We start from the raw sequence: 19827 nt of genomic DNA on the forward strand, positions 1-19827 counted from the left end.
GTCTGACTGGGCGAATGGGGCATATCAGAAGGCTGCTCCATGTCAGCCTCCAACAGGAGTATCAATAGTCTCAACAGAGACATGTAACTCTTACCTGGAGAAAGAAGCAGACAAAGTGATGTTTTCTTTCTGTTTTTTTTTTTTTGTCTTCATTCTTGGGCTGTGAAGGTACACCCATTGCAGAATCTTCTGTTTGCATAGTGGCTCTTACTACAGGCTATAAGCATTGGCTTTTTAAGTAAAATTTTAAGCAAGACAAATGACTTCTAAGGGTCTTCAGCACAAAAGTCTGACAGCATGACAGAACACTCTTCAGTGTTATGGTCGAGTCTGAAGCAGAAAAGACACTGGATATGCCTATCCCTATACAGAATATACCTACCACAGAGGCATTTGCCTCCCTTAGATGACATGAACAAACTTCAAAACTTGGAAAATTTTCAAAAATGAGGGAAGGATGCCCAACGGGCTACTTAAATCTCCCTCACAAAGGCAGCTGGATTCTTTCATGCAGCTGACAGTCTGAGCTTCAGATTGACTTGCTTCCTGGACTGGCAACAAGAAAGTTCTGAGGATTTTCACTCTCATGCACCCCTTAAGTACCAGCAAGTAGACTTCATTCCAAGGTATGGAACACAAGGAAGGAGCACCTAAGCTTTGGTATACTGGCGGATATACAGTATCCTTGGCAGGATGCATTCCATCTGTCAACATTACTACAACACTGATCTAACGAAGAGCATCACTACTTACAATACTTATTTTACTTATTTATTTATACGTTTGTTAACGTGGTAGGTGGCCTGGTCTGAAGACCCTTTTCGGGCGCAACCCACATCACAAACACAGTGAAGTACAGTAAATTACAATAGCTATAAATGTGATCACTATAAGCACAATAGGTTACAAGAGGCAAAAATGAGATTAGAGCAAGCACAATATCAGAAACACAGCAATGTCACAAGATACACAATATTTACAACAGATGCGAATACAGACATGCCTTAAAAAGAATTATGTACTACCATAACTTGGAATCTGGGCTAGCCAGTGTCATTATACATCACAGATGAGCCTAGGATCCGAGCTGGCAAAAGTGAGCGGCAGCTGCTAAGCTCGAGCTCCTCCTCTCCACTTACTTTGTGTTACCCACAATCCTCAGATCGAAGTTTAGATACTAGTCCCATCTGGGACTATTCCACCCTGGTAACAAGATCACATACTCACATGAAACAGCCCCAATACTATTCTGACCACCAGAAGGAGGGAGATGGAGGGTGGGAACATGATGAATAATGACAGTGAATAGCACAGATTCCAAGTTATGGTACGTACACAACTCTTTATCTGATGCTATCTGTGTCATTATTGATCACGGATGGGTCAGAGTCCCCTGCTACCTGAAAACTGTGGGAGGTCTCATGGAAGAACATGCCGGCGCACAGAAGAAACAAACGAGGCCTTACCCCTGGATACCAAGTCCAACTTGTAGTGTGTTGCAAAGGTTTCGGAGTTTGACCAGGTAGCTGCAGCACAAATGTCGTCTAAGGAAGTTCTAGCCCAGAATGCTGAAGATGCAGCCACTGACCTAGAAGAGTGGGCTTTGAGAGGTCTAGGAAGATTCTTATGATTGATCTGATAAGTGTGGTCTATGCAAGAAGCAATCCAATGAGAGATGGACACTTTGAAAATCGCTCTGCCTCTTTTGGCTTGAGAGAAGGCCATGAAGTGCTGATCTGATTTTCAAAAGTCCTCTTTAGTTAGAAGTGTTAACTGCCTATGCACATCTAGATGATGAAGCTGGTATTTGCCTTTGTTGGAGAAATTAGGAAAGAAGACAGGGAGTTGGATATACTGGTTTAGATTAGTTTCCGAAGCCACCTTAGGAGTGAAAGAAGGACTGGTTCTGAGGGAAACCCTCTCCTTATAGAAAACCTAAAAAGGAGGTTTTATACAAAGTGCCTGTAACTTGGAGACTCTTTTGGCAGAGGTAATTGCCACCAAAAAAGCAGTTTTCCAAGATAAGAGCTCGATGTCAAATGTGGCAGCAGGTTCAAAAGGGGGACAGTGTCAGGGACTGCAGCACCAAAGTAAAATCCCATGGAGGAGAGGGATTTTTGACTGGAGGCCTAAGCAAGAACACCCTTTGTAGAAAGGCTTTGCATAACCTAGAAGAGAAGATAGGACAGAAATCCAAATGAAAGTTCGATATAGCTGCCAACTGGAGGTTAATCATATAAAAACTTGCCTCTTGCTGAAAAAGGCCAGAGAGGAAGGGACAACATATCAGCCAGCGGAGCTGAAAAGGGATCTATGTCCCTCTGATTAGCCCAAATACAGAACCTCTTCCACTTACTGGAATAAACCTTTTTTGTAGAGGGCTTCTGGGAGGCCAAAAAGATATCCTTCACTGGTGAAGGCAAATTTGCTCGTCTGACAGTTACTGGAACTGGAGATACGAAGCGGTCAGTCTCAAGGATTTCAGATCAGGAGGGGGTAGTCCCCATGGGTGGGGAGATAAGATCCTGAAATTAATCTAATATCCAAGATGGAAACATCACATAAGACCATAGGAGGGGGAACCACATCTGTTGAGGCCAAAAGGGGGCAACGAGGATGAGTTTGAGCCTTCGGGCGATGGGCTTTCTGTAGCACTCTGCGAATAAGGGGAGTTGGAGGATAAGCGTAGAGGAGACCCGGCAGCCATTCGTAAATCAGAGCATCCCTGGGGGACTCCCCTGGAGGGGGGATCAGGGCAAAGAATCTGCAACACTTGAAATTGGCTGGGGAAGCAAACAGGTCACAGCATGGAAATCCCGACTGATTGAGGATCCGATCTGCCACTAAATGTTTCAGGGACCACTTGTGGGGACTCAGGATAGTCCTGCTCAACTTGTCTACTAGAATGCTGGAAACACTGGGAATATGCATTGCAAGAAAAAAGCGGCAAGAGGCCATCGCCCATTCCCAAACTCTCATGGCCTGTCGGCACAGAGGGTAAGATTGTGTTCCCCCTTGTTTGTTGATATACCAGACCACAGCCATGTTGTCTGTCTGAATTGCCATTGTCCCGAGTGGGAGAACATTCTGGAAGGCTTACAACATTAGTAGGACCACTCTGATCTCGAGGACATTGATGTGCAACTTGGTCTCCGACAGGGACCACGTGCCTTGGACCATCCTTCCCTGGAAATGCCCCCCCCCCCCCAACAGGGAGGCATCTGTGGTCACTGTGGCTTGAGGTTGTGGTAGGCAGAAGGGTCTCCCCAGCAGGAGATCCCTGGTCTGGACCCACCAGGTCAGGTGATGTTTGCAGACCTGAGAGATTCGAACTAAGGCTGACATGGAGTGAAGACAAGGTGACCACTATACTTCCAGAGTCCACTGGAGGACCTGCTTGTGAAACCTGGTGAGGGGAACTAACTGAATGGCTGCTGCCATCAACCCGAGAACCTGCAGGATGACATAGGCAGGTACACTGTCCCGATCCAGAAGAGAGAAGACTTGTTCCTGGATCGTGGTTATTCTGCTCTGGGAAAGGGCTGCAGTCTCTGACACCGTGTCGAGAATCATACCTATGAACTCTAGTCTCTGACATAAAAGTAGGTGAGACTTTGGAATGTTGACAGTTATGCCAAGTGCTCGAAAGAGATTCAAGGTGAAATCCGTTGCTAGGGAAAGGCGATGCTTTGTGGGAGCCGTATGGAGACAATTGTCCAGGTATGGAAAGACCTGAAATCCCTGCAGTCGGAGATGGGCTGCAACTACTGCCATACATTTGGTGAACATCCAGGGGGTTGAGGTGAGACTGAAGGGCAGGGCTCTGAACTGATGAAGATTGGCCCCTAGCCAGAAGCCAGTATTTTCAGGTGGCCTGCTGGTTTGTCATGTCTGGGGGACCCTAAATGTAGTGGTGTTTGTGTGAGAGGCAGTCACAGAGTAACTAGTCAGAGACCTCAGGTTTGCAAGGCAGTGTAATTTTAACTCAGAAGGAGCTGTACAACAAATGTTTTACTTGTGTCTTGGAATAAGACAACAAAGTTTGTTTTGGGCATTGAAAGTGTATGCCATAGAAGGTGCTTAAGCCTATAATTTTATAGGGTGTCATAATCTGTGTCTTGATATTTGAAAGTACCCGAATCTGACATAGTTTGTAAGGCAGTTTGTCAGCAGGTTTATAAGGCAGAAGAGTCTGTCAGTCACTTAACAAGGCACTCATGTCTCTTTCAGTGTTTGCAAATCTGTGTGATTTATTGCACATCCATGGAACTATTGTATCTGTTATACTAGCCATTATTTTAGCTAGTTCTGTATTGGAAATGAAATGCTTCTTAATCTGTTTAAGGAAACTCTTAACTTGACTCCCTCCATCCTGAAGAGTATTTTATACTGCATTTGCCTTATTGATTGTATGCCAAGGTCTAAACAACAGCCCTTTGTGTTTTGCAGATTACAAAAGGCAAGCTGCATGGGTGTATTGATGTACGGCTCTCTGTCATGACTGTTAATAAGAAGACAAAACGCATTGAGTTGGATACTGAAGAAAGTCTCTACCACCTGAAGGTATGGACATAAATAAGTCTGAAATGTTCTCTGTGCTGTTGAGTGAGCCCTTTATTAATTTTATTCATGTATCCCTTACTTTCGGACAGGTTAAGACATCAAATACAGTTTTGGTGAAGATTTTATAAAATTGATTGATATACATGAGTTTTAGGGAAAACAAAATATGGAACTCATCTGAAGGTTATGCACAGCACTTTTATACATAATGTGTGTGAGTAATTTAAATGAAGAGAACCGTTGCTATAGCAAATACACATTCTGAGGAGGGGTATCTGAAATTATACTACCTGATAAGATGTTTTACTCCTTCTATAATCTCAGATACATATTATGAGAAAGGGGATTTGAAATTATAATAGGAGGAGTATGTACTTGGGGGGGGGGGGACTAGCAGAATTGTGAAAAGTTACACTGAGATGGTGGAGGGCTTCATTTAGGGTTTCATAGGTTCATAGGTTCATAGGTTCATACTAGGCTATCTGCCCGAGGGCATTTATAAGCCTAGCCCATTGTTTTGTGGCTTACGCCACCCCTTTAGTATGGGGAACTATACCCATTATTTTGCTGTGCCTCTGTCGAGCAGTGATACTGAGGTAATTCCTGGGGTATATCTGCGATCTCCCATCCATTGGTCAAGATTTCTCTTGAACAAGGCCAGCGAGGTGCTCTGCCTCACATGTACCGGGATTTGTTCCACAGCATAGGGAGTCTTTGGGTGATGAATCTATCTCTCCAGCACGTCCTATTAATAGCCGTGTCGAGGTTTAAGTCTCCCGCCCTTGTGGCTCTGATGGATCTAGATTTTTGAGGTGAAGCATATTCATCAAATCTGGGTTTGACATGGCCTTGTATGTTAGGCAAAGGTCACCTCTGAGCAAGCGTAAGCGACTGAATAGAGCTGGAGTTCTTTCAGTCGGGCAGCATAGGACAGATTTTGAGACCCTTTATCCTTTTGGTGAGGAACTTTTGTGGCCTCTCCAGCTGCTGCAAGTGTCGGGTCAGATACATTCCGAATGGGGCATTGTACTCAATCATTGGTCTGATGAGTGATGAGTAAAGGGAGACTATGACCTCCCTTGATCTAGATGAGAATCCCTTCATGATAAGGTGGGCAATGTAGAAGGACTTCCTAACTACTTTAGCTACATGGGTGTCGAATGACAGACTACTATCAACCTGGGTCCCCAGGTCCCTGATAACTTCTTCTGTGCTCAGTGGATTGCCACCTATTTGGTAGCTAGGGGTAACCTTGTTTTTCCCGAAGGGTATGACTATGCATTTTTGGCATTTAACTTTAGGCCGTGGCTCTGGCACCAGTTATCCGTTTCTGTGAGACCCTTCTGAAGGATATCTGTGTCAGATGTGTTTTCTACTATGGCCCAGTTTGCAGTCATCTGCAAACTTTGTCAGCCATAACCCTCCTGTGTTTGCTTGTACTTGAAAAGTAGATGCCAAACAAGAGTGGGCCCAGGACTGAGCCCTGTGGGACACCACTTGTGACAGGCTTTGAGTCTGACATGGCGCCAGCAACTCTGACCCTGTGGGTTCTGTCACTCAGCCAGTTTGCAACCCATCTTGTGATGTATGGGTTAACATTTAAGCTGATGAGTTTTTCAATGATACCCGAGTGGGGTATTGTATCGAAGGCCTTAGCCAGATCGAGGTAGGCTGTATGGACTGCCTTTCCCTCATCAATGGCTTTGGTGACTGTTTCGAAAAAGTCAACCAAGTTTAAAAGGCATGATCTGCCTTTGACAAAGCCAAACTGGGTTGGATCCAAAGTCTGCAAATTCCCTATGTCTTTATTTATGAGGCCCATTATGATCCTCTCCATGGCTTTGCAGATAAGGCTTGTCAAGCTAATGGGCCGGTAATTTCCAGGGTCTGTGGAGGCACCGCCTTTGTGAAGTGGGACCACAGTTGCAGTGCGCCACTCCCTGGGTACGTATCCAGAGGTAAGACTTTGATTAAACAGCTGTCCTAGCACACAGCCGGGGACACCATCGGGTCCCATGGATGCTGTGTTTTTTGCTTTGGAGAGAGCAGTTCTCACTTGGGCGCTGGAGATGTTTGGGGGCTGCACTCATTTGGTATAGATATCTCTCCTTTGGGGAGGGGAGAAGTTTGCACTGAACCTGTCAGCCAGTATGTTGGCAATGTCTGTAGGATCAGTAATCTTCACATCATTTTGAACTAGTTCTGAGCATATCTGGGAGTTTCCTCCTAGGTTTCTAACATAGCTAAAGAAGGCCTTATGATTGTCTTTTGAGTCTTTAGCTATTTTTCTCTCGAAATTTGCTTTGGATGATTTTATGAGAGCTCTTAGTTTTTACTAATAGTGATCAAGGGTGTCTTACCTTTTAAGGATTTTGCTCTATCTTGTAGTAGCTTCCTCCTTTTGTTGTAGAGTTTGTTTATGACTGGGGTCCACCAGACTGGACGCTTGCCTTTGGTACAAAGAGTCTTTGTTTTGCTTGGGATTGCCTTATCCATGCAGTCCTGCAGGTGCTGGTAGAAGGCGTTTGTAAGTGATTCAGCGGCTTGAGTATTGTTTTCCTCACTGCTCGGGGCCTGAAAGGAGACCACACTAGTCTTTAGAAGTGTGAAGTCGGCTTTTGAGAAGTTCTTTACTGTGGTCTTTTTATTTCAGGTGGGGTGGGATGAGGACCTCCAGCGAGATTAGTTTGTGATCTGATCTCACCAGTGAGGGTATACTTCCGGTGTTGAACATTGTGCTCCCATGTTCGTGATGATGAGATCAAGTATGTTATCTCCTCTTGTGGGATGGTGACTAGTTGTTCCATGGCATTTGAGTTTATGAATTCCAGGAACTTTTGGGCTAGGGTGTTTGGGCTTGAGTAATGTTCCCAGTCTATATTAGGGTAATTGAAGTCACCTAGTATGATGGTGTTTGGTGATACATTTATCCCTCTAGTGTTTTCAGGAAGGCCATGTGAGTTTCCTGAGTTTGTGAGGGTGGCCTGTAACATGCTACAATTTGCAGAGCAGTCTTGCCTATGGTTAATTGCACCTGGATGGTCTCCGATGCATCGTGCGTTGCCACCAGTCTTGAGGTGTGGGTGTCCTTGATGAATATGGATACCCCCCCCTCCTTTCTTGGTATTGTCCGGATTTTGGGGCGGAATGCATGATATGAGGTAAAACCTGATAGCGCTGGGGTGCTCTCAGGAGCCTTGAACCAGGTTTCTGTCACAGCACAGACATCGATGTTCTCCATACTGAGAAGGGCCTCGAGTGCGTGCATTTTGAGATTTAGACTTCTGGCATTGAGCAGCATTACCCTTAGTTTTTTCCTTTTTGTGTTCTAGGGTGGTAGGTTTAGAATTTGAGCCTTGCCTAAAAAGGCACTATGGGGTGGCAAGAGCCTTTGCCAATATCCGGAATCCCAGGGGTGACAGGTGCAAGCCGTCCCTTGAAGCAGCGTGGCTTGTCCAGCATGTCATCCCAGGCAGACAGATACTGGATCCCCTTTGAATGACACCAGTGTTTAAGCCAATTGTTAAAGCTGATCATCTTATCTCTGTATTGTGGCATCATTCTTGGTGAAGGTAGGATACTGCTCAAGGTCAGGGTCATACCTGCCTGGGCTACATAATCAGAGAGCTCCTCAATGTCTCTTTTCATGTAGTCCAAGGAGGTGCGTCTCAGGTCGTTTACACCAGCGTGGACAATGACTGAGTCATATTTGTACCTGCTGTTGAGAGACCTGAGTGCTTGCGTTATGTGGCGGATTCTAGCGCCCGACAGGCAGCTTACTGTGACCTTCTCCTTACTCAGTCTGGTGAGCAGGACATCAGTGTGTCTGACTATGGAGTCACCAATGACTAGTGTGTCTGGCATTGTGTTTGGCCTTAAGGGCTGTGACTGTTTGACACTCTGACTGTGAGGTCTATGTGTTGCGGGTGTTGTGTTCTGAGGTGGTGGTTGTTTGGGTGTCTGCTTTGGTGGCCTCTGCTGTTTTGGTAGATTTTTGATCAGAGCCTCTGAGTATGTCTTTGTGTGTTTATGTGTATGATTTGAGGTTGTAATGGTACTATGTGAGACTGGGTCTATAGTGTGTGTGGTAACCTTCTCCTCCTGACTGGTCTTGCCAGTCCTATGTTGAGAGAGCTCAGCCTCCAGTTTGGCCGTATAGTTGCATCTCTCGCATGTATTTGTGTTTTGTGGGAGGAGGAAAGGGTTGTCTGTGTACATGAGGCAATTGAAACATTGCCTCAATATTCCCAGGTTCACCAGCTGAGCAGGAGAGGACACTAGCAACTGATCCCTCGACATGCTAGAAGGGTAGACGAAAACTTTAAAAAGATTCCGGGGGACGTGGGTGACCGAGAAATGGGGGGTTGCCTTTTTGGGGTACTATCTATGACAAGAGTGCCGTATCAAGGTAATAAGTACTGTAGGAGCAAGTGCTAGGTTTAATAGATAGAGAATAGTCTACTTGGAGTCAAGTAGAGTTGATCTTTTTAGTTATAGGATACGCTGATTTGATCAGTAGTATAGTTCGAGGAAGGAAGTTAAAGTGACTTTAGAAAGGAGACTACAGTACTGGAAAGTTCTCAGTGGTATTAAGCTGAAGGAGGTGACCTATTGATTTTGTAAAGCTCATCTTATTGCATTGTGCTTTCATAGAAAAATGTGATGTTATTAGTGGCTACAGAGGATTTTTCATCTTGATATGGAAGAGTAATTGCATTTCCCTGGCATTTAAAGCAGCGTACAGTATAAACTTTAATAGTTGTGTTTTCTAAACATAATCTCATCTTCCTTTTTTACTAGAATAGAATGCTGCGGGATGTTAACTACCCAGATGAGGCGGTAAGGTGAGGGCAAGAGTGTGACTTAGAGATAGTGGGCAGTCACAACATGTTTAACATCAACAGTGTGTGGTTGCACTGACATGCAGAGAGAACAAAACACTGAGCATGATTATAGGAAAATGGCATTTTTGTGAGTGTAACACAGACACAGTGATCAATGGTAAAACAGTTCTCTGGGCTGCACTTGAAGTCATATACCACAGGTAAAGTAGATAGACAACCTATAGATGGCCACTGAGATAAACAAATGTCAGAGAAGCATAAGGACAAAAGGAGACAGAGAAAGCGTGAGAAATTGTGGGAGTCAGGTTGGCTTGTGTTGGTGCTCACAAGTTAAGGTATTTTTTCTGAACGAAACAATCAGTGTTATTTAGCTAACTCTCATCATAAGCTGCTTTGGTTATGGTATCTTTCATTGACTCCCATTTAATTTCTGGATGGTTTAGATGAAACTGGACGTAAATAAACGAATAGATAGATATGTGTGTTTGTAATATGTATTGCAGTACACTGATTTACTCATCATTTAACGTTACCAGCATAATATGCACGTTATGGGCTGTTTACATCAGGATCCAGCTGTGCCCACATTCAACAACATTTTATTATCCTTACTTGCAGTTGTCCTTTTGTCTGCCCTGTCCCGCTCTGCAGTGTTTTGCACCACTCTCTTCCTAGCACCTCTCCGTTATTCTGCTTTGGCCTGAGGCCCGTACAAGTGGCAGAACTGTTGTTGTAAGCAGTCGGGGGGGGGGGGGGGGGTGTGAGGGTGGTGAAGAGGAGATCATGGTGTCCTGCTATGGTATCATTCTTACAACAGCCATGGACTTTTTTTATGGAGTGGTGTGGTAAGGTAACCCTGTCTAAATGGAGCACAGTGCTGTTATTTACATCAGTGCATGCACTGCCTTCTAGCTGCATCCCTTCCAAAGTCGAAGGATCACTGATCTGCCATTCAGTCAGAACAGCACAACTGGCCAATGAAGAATGCTCACAGTTACAGAGGGAACCTCCCACTCTCTGTTTTAGAATGAGTAAGCTGACAGCTGCTGCTTATTCCCATGTCCAGCTCCTTAAACTTGGGTCATGTAGGTCACAGGGCACCATCTGTTTGTACCGGGACTCTGGACAATTTAGAGACATTTAGTAATGCAAACTTCAGTCCTTTAAATGTTTCGTACCTTTGGAGCAGACTGTAATATCTGATTGCTTTATTCGATGGTGTACTGTTTCCGGAGAATTTAACAGCAGTATTTGCAGTGGATATTCAGCGTTTCCTTTGGCACACTTCTTGCTACACAGCTGCTATATATTGAGACACAACTTCAAGAATGCGTACTACTATTTCACAGTCTGTTTTTTTTTTGTAAATGGACTGGTTATGATGGGTCAGATGTTTGCTCTTCATGGTGTTTGCAATTTCAGGGGAGCCATGTACAAGAACATTATGAATATGCTTTGTGAGCTGCTTCCACCTGAAGCCATAGACATATAGTCATGGAATTTCTCACATCCATACATTACTGCCTTTCCTTTACTTTCTGAGCATTCAAATGAGACATTAAATCAAGGCCGCATCTGCCTGAGTTGGTAGTAGCTCAGGTGGATGTAAAAGATCTCATGGCTACTTTTAAAAAGTAAGACAAGTTCCCTGATGCCCTGGCCACATTTTCCTTGTTGCACTGTAAAGCTTGGATAGCTTACATCTAAGAGAAAGTATTTTTATTGCTTTTATGCCTTTAACACATACAGCAGTCACTGATCACACTCCCCTTACCTCACATTTAAAATACCCCCGACTACACACTATACAAAACTGGTTTACAGTATAGCATTCATTCCTTGCAGTATCTTTTTAAAGATGAATGACATAAAGTAAGGTATGTGTTTTATAATTCATCCCACCACTTTAACACAGTCAACAAAAAAAACAGTCTTTTCGGACACTTTGTCTTGCAAAGCTACAGTTCATATATGTACCCCAATATCCAGGGGTGTTGATGCTCTATAGTTTCCCATTTATTCACTAATTTCAACATTGCTTGTCTTCTTCTTCTTCATCTTCATCTCTCAACACCAATCTCAGGTTCAAGTCCCAGGTACTCCCGATTCTTCTACTCAGCTGCTGTGCCTTTTTCGTCTCTCAAGCATGTTCATTTAGAACAATGTAAAAGGTTTCACTGGCAGTCTCTTTATGGGATTTTGTTACTGTCAGAAGAATATGAAGCAGAGTGCCCATCTGCTTGCTGGCTTGATTCTTCATTGGATAAATGTTTTTATTTCCTGCTTGGTTTCATTTGCAGCAAAAATGTCTTTGATCCACCAGGAAAAAAATATTCTGGAGACAGCGAGATATAACAGCTTGTATCTCGCACCTGGCTCTCAACACTCCCTGATTGCTGGGATACACCTGCTTTTCTTCTGCCTGGTTAACAGTTAATGATGATTTTCCACAAACACTCTCTTCTCCTCAGGTTATAATACCTTTCCCTTCTCTTCACTGTTATAGGTCTTAGCTGCTTTCCCATGGCCAGATTTGAAGCATATACACAATGTGCCCTCTTAGTTAAAAACATCCTGCTGTGGAAAACCAATCCGCTTTTTTATTTGTGTTTTTTCATAAAATTAATGCAGTCTTTTCCTTCCAGTTACTGTGGCACAGCAAGAAATCTCAGGTTTTCTCTATGAGCTCTGTCTTTTAACTAAACTATTTTTTGAAACGTCTTCATGAGAAACCTCATACCCAGCTAGCCTGTTCTACATTTCATCCTGATTTTTGCAGTCTAATCAGTTCATTTAAATAGCTAATTAAAGTTTATTTGTCTTTTTTTTTCTTAGCCTTTTGTTACTTGATTTTATACAGTACATTTTACTCTCTTTAAACATAACCAAGTACATTAAATTTTTTTACTTTGAATTACTGGAAGTCATTTGTTATACCAAAGTTGAAACTTGCAATTTTTTTTTTTTTTTTGCTGACTAGCTGCAAGATTCTTCCCAGTCAGGGGTTTCTTTTCTCCTTTTCTGTTTGATTTTCTCTCAGGCTCTCCAAATCTCTTCTTTGCTGGCATTAATACAGTGTCTTTACTAGCTAGTTATCAAATTTTATCCTAACTGACCGTTTCACTGTTTTTTTTTCAGGTTTCTTTTTCCAGAATGTGAGAGCTCAAATCAACCTGTTGATCAGTGTGCAGACATCTTGAAACTCCCCTTTGTCTTTGTGTTCTTGTTCTAACCCTCACTCTAAACCACAGACTGCATCCATAACCCTATGCATTAACTGGTGAATCACTTGTGCCTTCCTCCCCTATATGCCTTGGAGCTTGGAATCTCCCAGTCTTCTCCAGGCAGATTCATATCCCTGATGAATATTACCACCTTCCTCCTACCTACCTCCTGTATTCTCTCCAATAGTTTCTCTTCCTCCTTCCATGATGTGTCTGACCGGTATATGTTTTCAGTTGCTGGCATCCTCCTCCTTCCTCTAAGTTAACTGCCAGGGTTTGTAACCTACATTCTGATCTTGCCCAGTGCTTGTATTGATGGCTATCCTTCTCTTGAATGTTACACCTGATGCCCTCATTTATGCAGATTGTTACTCCAGCTCTGTCATTCTTAAGAAACCTATACTCAAGTGCATACGTGTCCTACCCCATTTTGTCACTGACTTATATTTCTGAGATGGCCATAATGTTGTGTATCACTGCTTCCAGCTCCTTTGCCTTCTTTCCCAGACTCATTGCATTAGAGAATAGTTATGTCCAGATACCCGGAGTCACCTTATTTGTTGCTCTGTCACATTTAAAATTTGTGTTTCCTTTCTGTCTACTGCATGTGTACCTCCTCCCTTCTTCTGCTTCTTTGACATGTCATGCCCCTTCAAGTTTAGTTTAAAGGTGCAATTGTACAGATTAACACTTCCCTCTGTAAAGGAAGTGAGTCGGGCCAGAAACTCTTAAAAATTGAAAAACGCATAGCACCAACAGAAAGTACCCAGTAACTCCACTTTCCAAAATAACTTTCTTGAACTTGTAAATTTACTGTAAAAGTAGCTAAGTCCAACTAATTCAGAAGTAAAAACTTCACTTGGCCTGTCAACTCGAATAATTTGTCACCTTCTCAAACACATTGTATACTTCAAAATAAATACAATAAAGACCTGGTCACTGTGGCTGTTGAAGATGTTACAGAGCTGGAAGTACAAATTACAATCCCTTTTACTCCTAACCATTGTATTTGGAATACCCTGTACCTCATTACTAGCCAACCTGCACCCTTTAACACTACTTTTGTTTGATTCAACCAACTTTCCTCTGATGACTCACAATAGGCATTACAGAGTTCCTTTTCATTTTATATTACACAGAAGAAGCTTCATCTTTGCTACACTATAAGATCTTCAGAAAGATTTCTCCGCCCTCTGTCTATGGGTCAGTTCAAGTGACCTTAAAGTAAACACCTCCAAGACTGCTTCAGTGTTTAAACCTCTGTCATTTTGTACTGTGGACACCACTACCCCCAGATAGTACATTGGTATAGATACTTAGGACTACTCTTTGATTTCCACATTTACTTTTAGAAGTATATGCTGATGTTATTACCACAACAGTTAACATCTAACTTAGAACGGTGTGCTCCTTATTGAATCATCTCACCCAACAAACAAGGTATGCATTGTCCATAAATGTCCTCATCCCCTGATTTGAATACACTGTACGTGTTATCACCATAAAACACAAGTGTAATGTAGTATTCTGTAAACATCTGCAGATTTATGCACTTAGGTCCTATCAACTGCACTCTGCCTCAGTGTTACTGCCTGAGCCCTCTTACTTTTAAATGTAGTGCTAAGCAGTGCTGTTCCTTCCAGAATAAGGAGATTATTCCTTTATATACTGCAGGTCTCTCCCCCAGCTCTTACCCATCCACACACCAGTCGGAAGCTTTGTCCACTGCTGACGCCAGGTTAGTTTACTTTCTAGTCCTTTCTTTTCTTGGTGTAGAGACTGCAAATACAGTTATTGTTTCTGAGAATGCTTTGTCTGAACACATCTCCTAGCACTTCTGCCATCCTATAGCCCTGCTTGCTATCGCCTTTGCTGTCTCCTCTGGGAGACCATTGTGTCCCTTTGCTTGATGTCCATGTGTCAGATGGTCGAGTGTGGTTTGATGCTACAGGGGCAATGCAAGCTAAGGAATGCCTAGAGCAAGAGTGAGTGGTAACCCTCGTCATCTTTGTGTGATATTTTGGGCTGCAATATGCCTGCTGACTGACAGAATGGGAGGTATAACAAAGGCTGTGGTTAAATGGCTTCTGTTTCTTCTTCTTTTAGAAATCCTCAGGAAGGCAAAAGGAACAATCTGGTGGTTAGCACACAAGATTAAGTCTCTGTGAGCTTCTTCTTGCCCCCAAGGTACAGGGATTGAGTCCTTCTTCCTCCATTAGCCTATTGTGTGACTCTGAGTAAGTCACTTATGCAGACAGTGCTCCTGGATGTCCCCTGATAAGGGATGGGCACTTGTGTTCAGGGAGCTTATCCTGTCAACAACTGGATTAAAAAAACTGCTATATCCCTTTTGCCTGAAACATTTCAGCAGATGACTGCACAGAAAACCATGGACTGAAATGTTTCAGGCAAAAGGGATATAGCTGGGTTTTGTTTTTTATTCTCTTTGGCAAAGTAGAATTCCCCACTAACTACAGTACTGACAACATCCCCCTAAGCTCAAACCCAATGGTGCAAGATGTAGGAGCCCAGGAAGATAGCAATCTGAACTTGGACCTCCAGTTTTCTCTGTGGTAAGGAAACAATTCTACATTGCACACCTCATGAGTAAGAGCATCGAATCCAGGTGTAAGGATGTTACAGCCCTACTGTACTTGGCCCTCATCAGACTACTAATAGAGTACAGTGCTCCCTTTTGCATGTAGCTCAACATACACCTGCAGCAGCTGGAGAGACCACAAAGAGGTTCATCACCAAGAAAATACAGGGCCTCCAAACCATGATGTACGTGGATAGACTAAAAGCCCGGTCACTGTACTCTGTATTGTATAGGCTTCAGAGAGAAGACGTATGCCTGGCCTACAGGGCAGTCTCCAACTCTGCTGTGATGGATATGCTTCACATACTCAAATCTTGCCTTTGGGCAAAACTGCAGTTCAAATTGTAGCTTGCTACAGATCACTCACCATGTCTCAGGACCCCCATTCCACGTTTCTGGAAACACTGGGAAACATAAAGGTCCTACCAAACACCCTAATATTGGGTGATTTCAATTACCCAAACATTAACTGGGAGAACTACTCAAGTACTAACTCCCTTGCCCAACATTTCCTAGAATTTATAAACTCAAGCGCCCTGGTTCAACTGGTCAACACTCCCACCAGAGGTGACAACATATTGGACCTGGTCATCACCAACATGGGCGACTGATGTTCCACACCAGAGGTCAACCCCTTGCTGGTTAGATCTGACCATAAACAAATCACTTTGGATATCCATATTCCGCCCCCACCCCCAGACAAGAAAACCACTGTGAAAAACTTTTCAAAAGCAAACTTTACGTTACTTAAGACCGAGGTGGAAAGTTTCAAAGCCCCCATGCTGAAGGATAACACTGTCCAAGCTGCAAAATCCTTTACTAATGCATTCTACGGGCAGCTACAAGAATGCATGGATCGTGCCATCCTAAGCAAAATCAAGACTCACTCCTCCAAGAAAAGGAAACCAGTCTGGTGGACTCCTGCCATAAACAAGCTATACAATAGAAGGAGGAAACTAGTACAGAAAAGAGTAAAATCCCAAGAAGGGAAGACATCCCTGATCAGTATCAGCAAAAAACTATGATCCCTCATAAAATCATCCGAGGCAAGCTTTGAAAGAAATATTGCCAAGGACTCCAAAGATAACCACAAGGCATTCTTTAGCTATGTCAAGAATCTAAGTGGCAATGCTCAGATCTGCTCGGAGTTAGTGCAGAATGGCACAAAATACACTGAACCCACCGATATCACCAACATCCTGGCAGACAGATTCAGTGCAAACTTCACCCCCCTCTCACCCCCGAAAAGTCCCATAACCATACCAGAAGAATGTAGAGTCCCTGAAATCAGACACTCAGGTTAAAACAGCCCTCTCTAAAGCCAAAAACACAGCATCAATGAGACCGGACGGTGTTCCAGGCTGCGTCCTACACAAGCTCAAAGACGAACTAACCCCTCACCTAAACACACTGTTCAAACTCAGCCTCTCCACAGGCTACATACCCATAGAGTGGCGCACAGCAACGAATTCCCTTACCAAAGGTGGAGCCACAACAGACCCTGGGAACTATCGCCCTATAAACCTGACTAGCTTGGTCTGCAAGGCTATGGAGCGCATCATCATGGAACTCATTAACAGAGACATTGGGAACCTCCAAACACTGGCCCTTACCCAGTTTGGCTTTGTTAAGGGCAGATCATGCCTCCTAAACCAGGTGGACTTCTTTGAGACAGTTATGAAGGCTATAGACGAGGGAAAGGTGGTACACACAGCCTACCTAGACCTCGCTAGGGCCTTTGACACCATTCCCCATTCTGGTATTATAGACAACCTTACCAGCCTGAACATAAACCCCTACGTCACAAGATGGGTTGCCAGCTGGCTCATGGATAGAACCCACATGGTGAGAGTTGCGGGAGCTAGGTCCTTCTCTAAACCGGTTATAACTGGCGTTCTCCAGGGCTCAGTCCTAGGACCCCTCCTGTTCGGCATATACTTCTCAGAGGTACAGGCAAGCACAGGAGGACTATGGCTGACCAGGTTCGCAGACGACTGCTATAATTGACTCTCTCTGGCTGACACAGACATCCTCCAAAAGGGTCTCACTGAGACAGATATCTGGTGTCAAAATCATGGCCTCAAGCTAAATGCCAATAAGTGCATAGTCATCCCCTTTGGAAAAAACAAAGTACCCACAAACTACCACATAGGTGGTAGTCCCCTAAATACAGAAGACGTAATAAGGGATCTGGGTACCCAAGTAGATAGTAATCTCACCTTTGATAATCACATTGCCAAAGTGGTTAGAAAATCCTTCTACGTGGGCCACCTAATCACAAAAGGGTTCGCATCCAGATCAAAAGAGGTCATTGGGCCCCTTTGCTCATCACTCATCAGACCTATCATAGAACGCCCCATTTGGGATGTACCTTACAAGACACCTGCAACAGCTGGAAAGACCACAGAAGTACCTCACCAAGAGGATCACTGGTCTCAAAGAGATGCCCTATGCAGCTCGACTGAAGAAACTCAAGTTATACTCGGTTGCATACCGCCTACTCAGAGGTGATCTCTGCCTGACATACAAGGCCATGTCCAACCCAGAATTGATGGACATGCTCCACCTAAAGAAAACCTTATCCCCTCGAGCCACATGCTGTAGGGATCTAAACCTCACCACAACAATAAATAGGATGTGCTGGAGGGACTGCCCATGCTTTGGAACAAGATCCCAATCTACATTAGGCAGAGCTCCTCACTAACAGTTTTCAAATGAAACCTTGACGAGTGGATGGGAAACAGAAAGTTTACCTTGGGGATCACTTCAGTGGCTCTGCTGGACAGAGAAGTAATCTAAGGGGGCGGCGAAAGCCAACACATTCTGGATAGGCTTATAAATGCCTTCGGGCAGATAGCCTAGTACCAACCTATGAACAGCACAAGATTCACTCACTCTAGGGATCTTAACCTAGTCTGTGATGTTAACAGAACATGCTGGAGAGGCAAATATGTCTCCCAGAGACTGTCGCTCCTCAGACTTCCAGTTCACATGAAACAGAACTCCTAACTGACCCTATTCAAGTGCAACCTGGGCAGATGGCTGGGAGACCGCAAAACCCTGGGGGGTAGCATCCATGTCCCTCATGAACAGGGGGAATCGGTGTTGACCATAGACTAGCTCTGCAAAGTATGTTCACTTAATAAGGACAGATGGGGCAAATTGGGATTAACATGTCTAGGCTTATAAGGGCACTAAGGCCGCTAGCCTAGTAACCTCCTATGAACCTACAGTGGATGTAAAACATTTACACACCCCTGTTAAAATGCTAGGTGTTTGTGATACAAAGAAAGGAGACCATAATAAATCATTTCAAAACTTTTCCCACCTTTAATGTGAGCTATAACCTGTACAATTCAGTTGAAAAACAAACAAACAAATCTGTTATGGGAAAAATATAAAAAATAAAAAATGTACCATAAGCTAGTTGCGTAAGTGTACACACCCTTAAACTAATGCTTTATTGAAGCACCTTTTGATTTAATTACAGCATTCAGTCTTCTTGGGTAGGCGTCTATCAACATGGCACTTCTTGACTTGGCAATATTTGTCCACTCTTCCTTGCAAAAGCGCTCCAAATCTGTCAGATTACTAGGGCATCTCTTGTACAGAGCCCTCTTCAGGTCACCCCACAGATTTTCTATTGGATTTAGGTCTGGGCTCTGGCTGAGCCACTCCAAAACTTTAATTTTCTTCTGGTGAAGCCATTCATGTGTTGATTTGGATATATGCTTGGGGTAATTGTCGTGTTGAAAGGTAGAATTCCTCTTCATCGTCAGCTTTCTAGCAGACGCCTGAAGGTTTTAGGCCAAAAGTAACTGGTATTTGGAACTGTTCATAATTCCCTCTACCTTGACTACAACCCCAATTCCAGCTGAAGAAAAGCAACCCCAAAGCATGATACTGCCACCACCATGCTTCACCGTGGGGATGGTGTTCTTTTGCTGATGTGAAGTGTTGTTTTTGCGCCAAATGTACTTTTGGAATTGTGGCCAAAAAGTTCAGCCTTGGTCTCATCAGACCATAACACATTTCCCCACATACTTTTGGGAAACTTGATTTATTGCTTTGCAAATTTTAGCCAGGCCTGGATGTTTTTCTGTTTAAGAAAAGAATTCCATCTTGCAAACCTACCCCATAGCTCAGACACATGGAGAATACGGGAGATTGTTGTCACATGTACTATACAACCAGTACTTGTCAGAAATTTCTGCAGCTCCTTCCTTCATTGTTGCTGTAGGTCTCTTGGCAGCCTCCTTGACCAGTTTTCATCTTGTCTTTTCATCAATGTTGGAGGGACTTCCAGTTGTTTGCAGCATCAGTGTTGTCCCATATTTTCTCCACTTTTTGATGACTGCCTTCACTGTGTTCCATGGTATATCCAATGCTGTGGAAATTTTTTTGTACCCTTCTCCTGACTGATACCTTTCAACAATGAGATTCCTTTGATGCTTTGTAAGCTCTCTGCGAACCATGGCTTTTGCTGTAGCAGGTAACTGAGTAAATGTCAGGAAAATCCTACTAGGACAGCTGAAGTTTATGGGGTTAAGCAGAGTCTCTTTAATTGATGGCAGGTGTGTACCCAAGAAGACTGAAT

The 19827-nt window shown here is 43.7% G+C and overlaps 1 protein-coding gene across 1 annotated transcript in view; it reads left to right on the forward strand.

Annotated features, from left to right (window-relative positions):
* OSBPL7 (oxysterol binding protein like 7) overlaps positions 1-19827 on the forward strand; it is a 1590705-nt gene that overhangs the window by 616102 nt on the left and 954776 nt on the right. Inside the window, exon 5 of the mRNA XM_044054965.1 lies at positions 4450-4563. Coding sequence (XP_043910900.1) covers positions 4450-4563 — 114 coding nt within the window. The remainder of the gene's footprint in view (positions 1-4449; positions 4564-19827) is intronic.

This window comes from Protopterus annectens, chromosome 13.part0 (genome assembly GCF_019279795.1).
Source record: "Protopterus annectens isolate FY-2018-M chromosome 13.part0, PAN1.0, whole genome shotgun sequence".
NCBI classification, from domain to species: Eukaryota; Metazoa; Chordata; order Ceratodontiformes; family Protopteridae; genus Protopterus; species Protopterus annectens.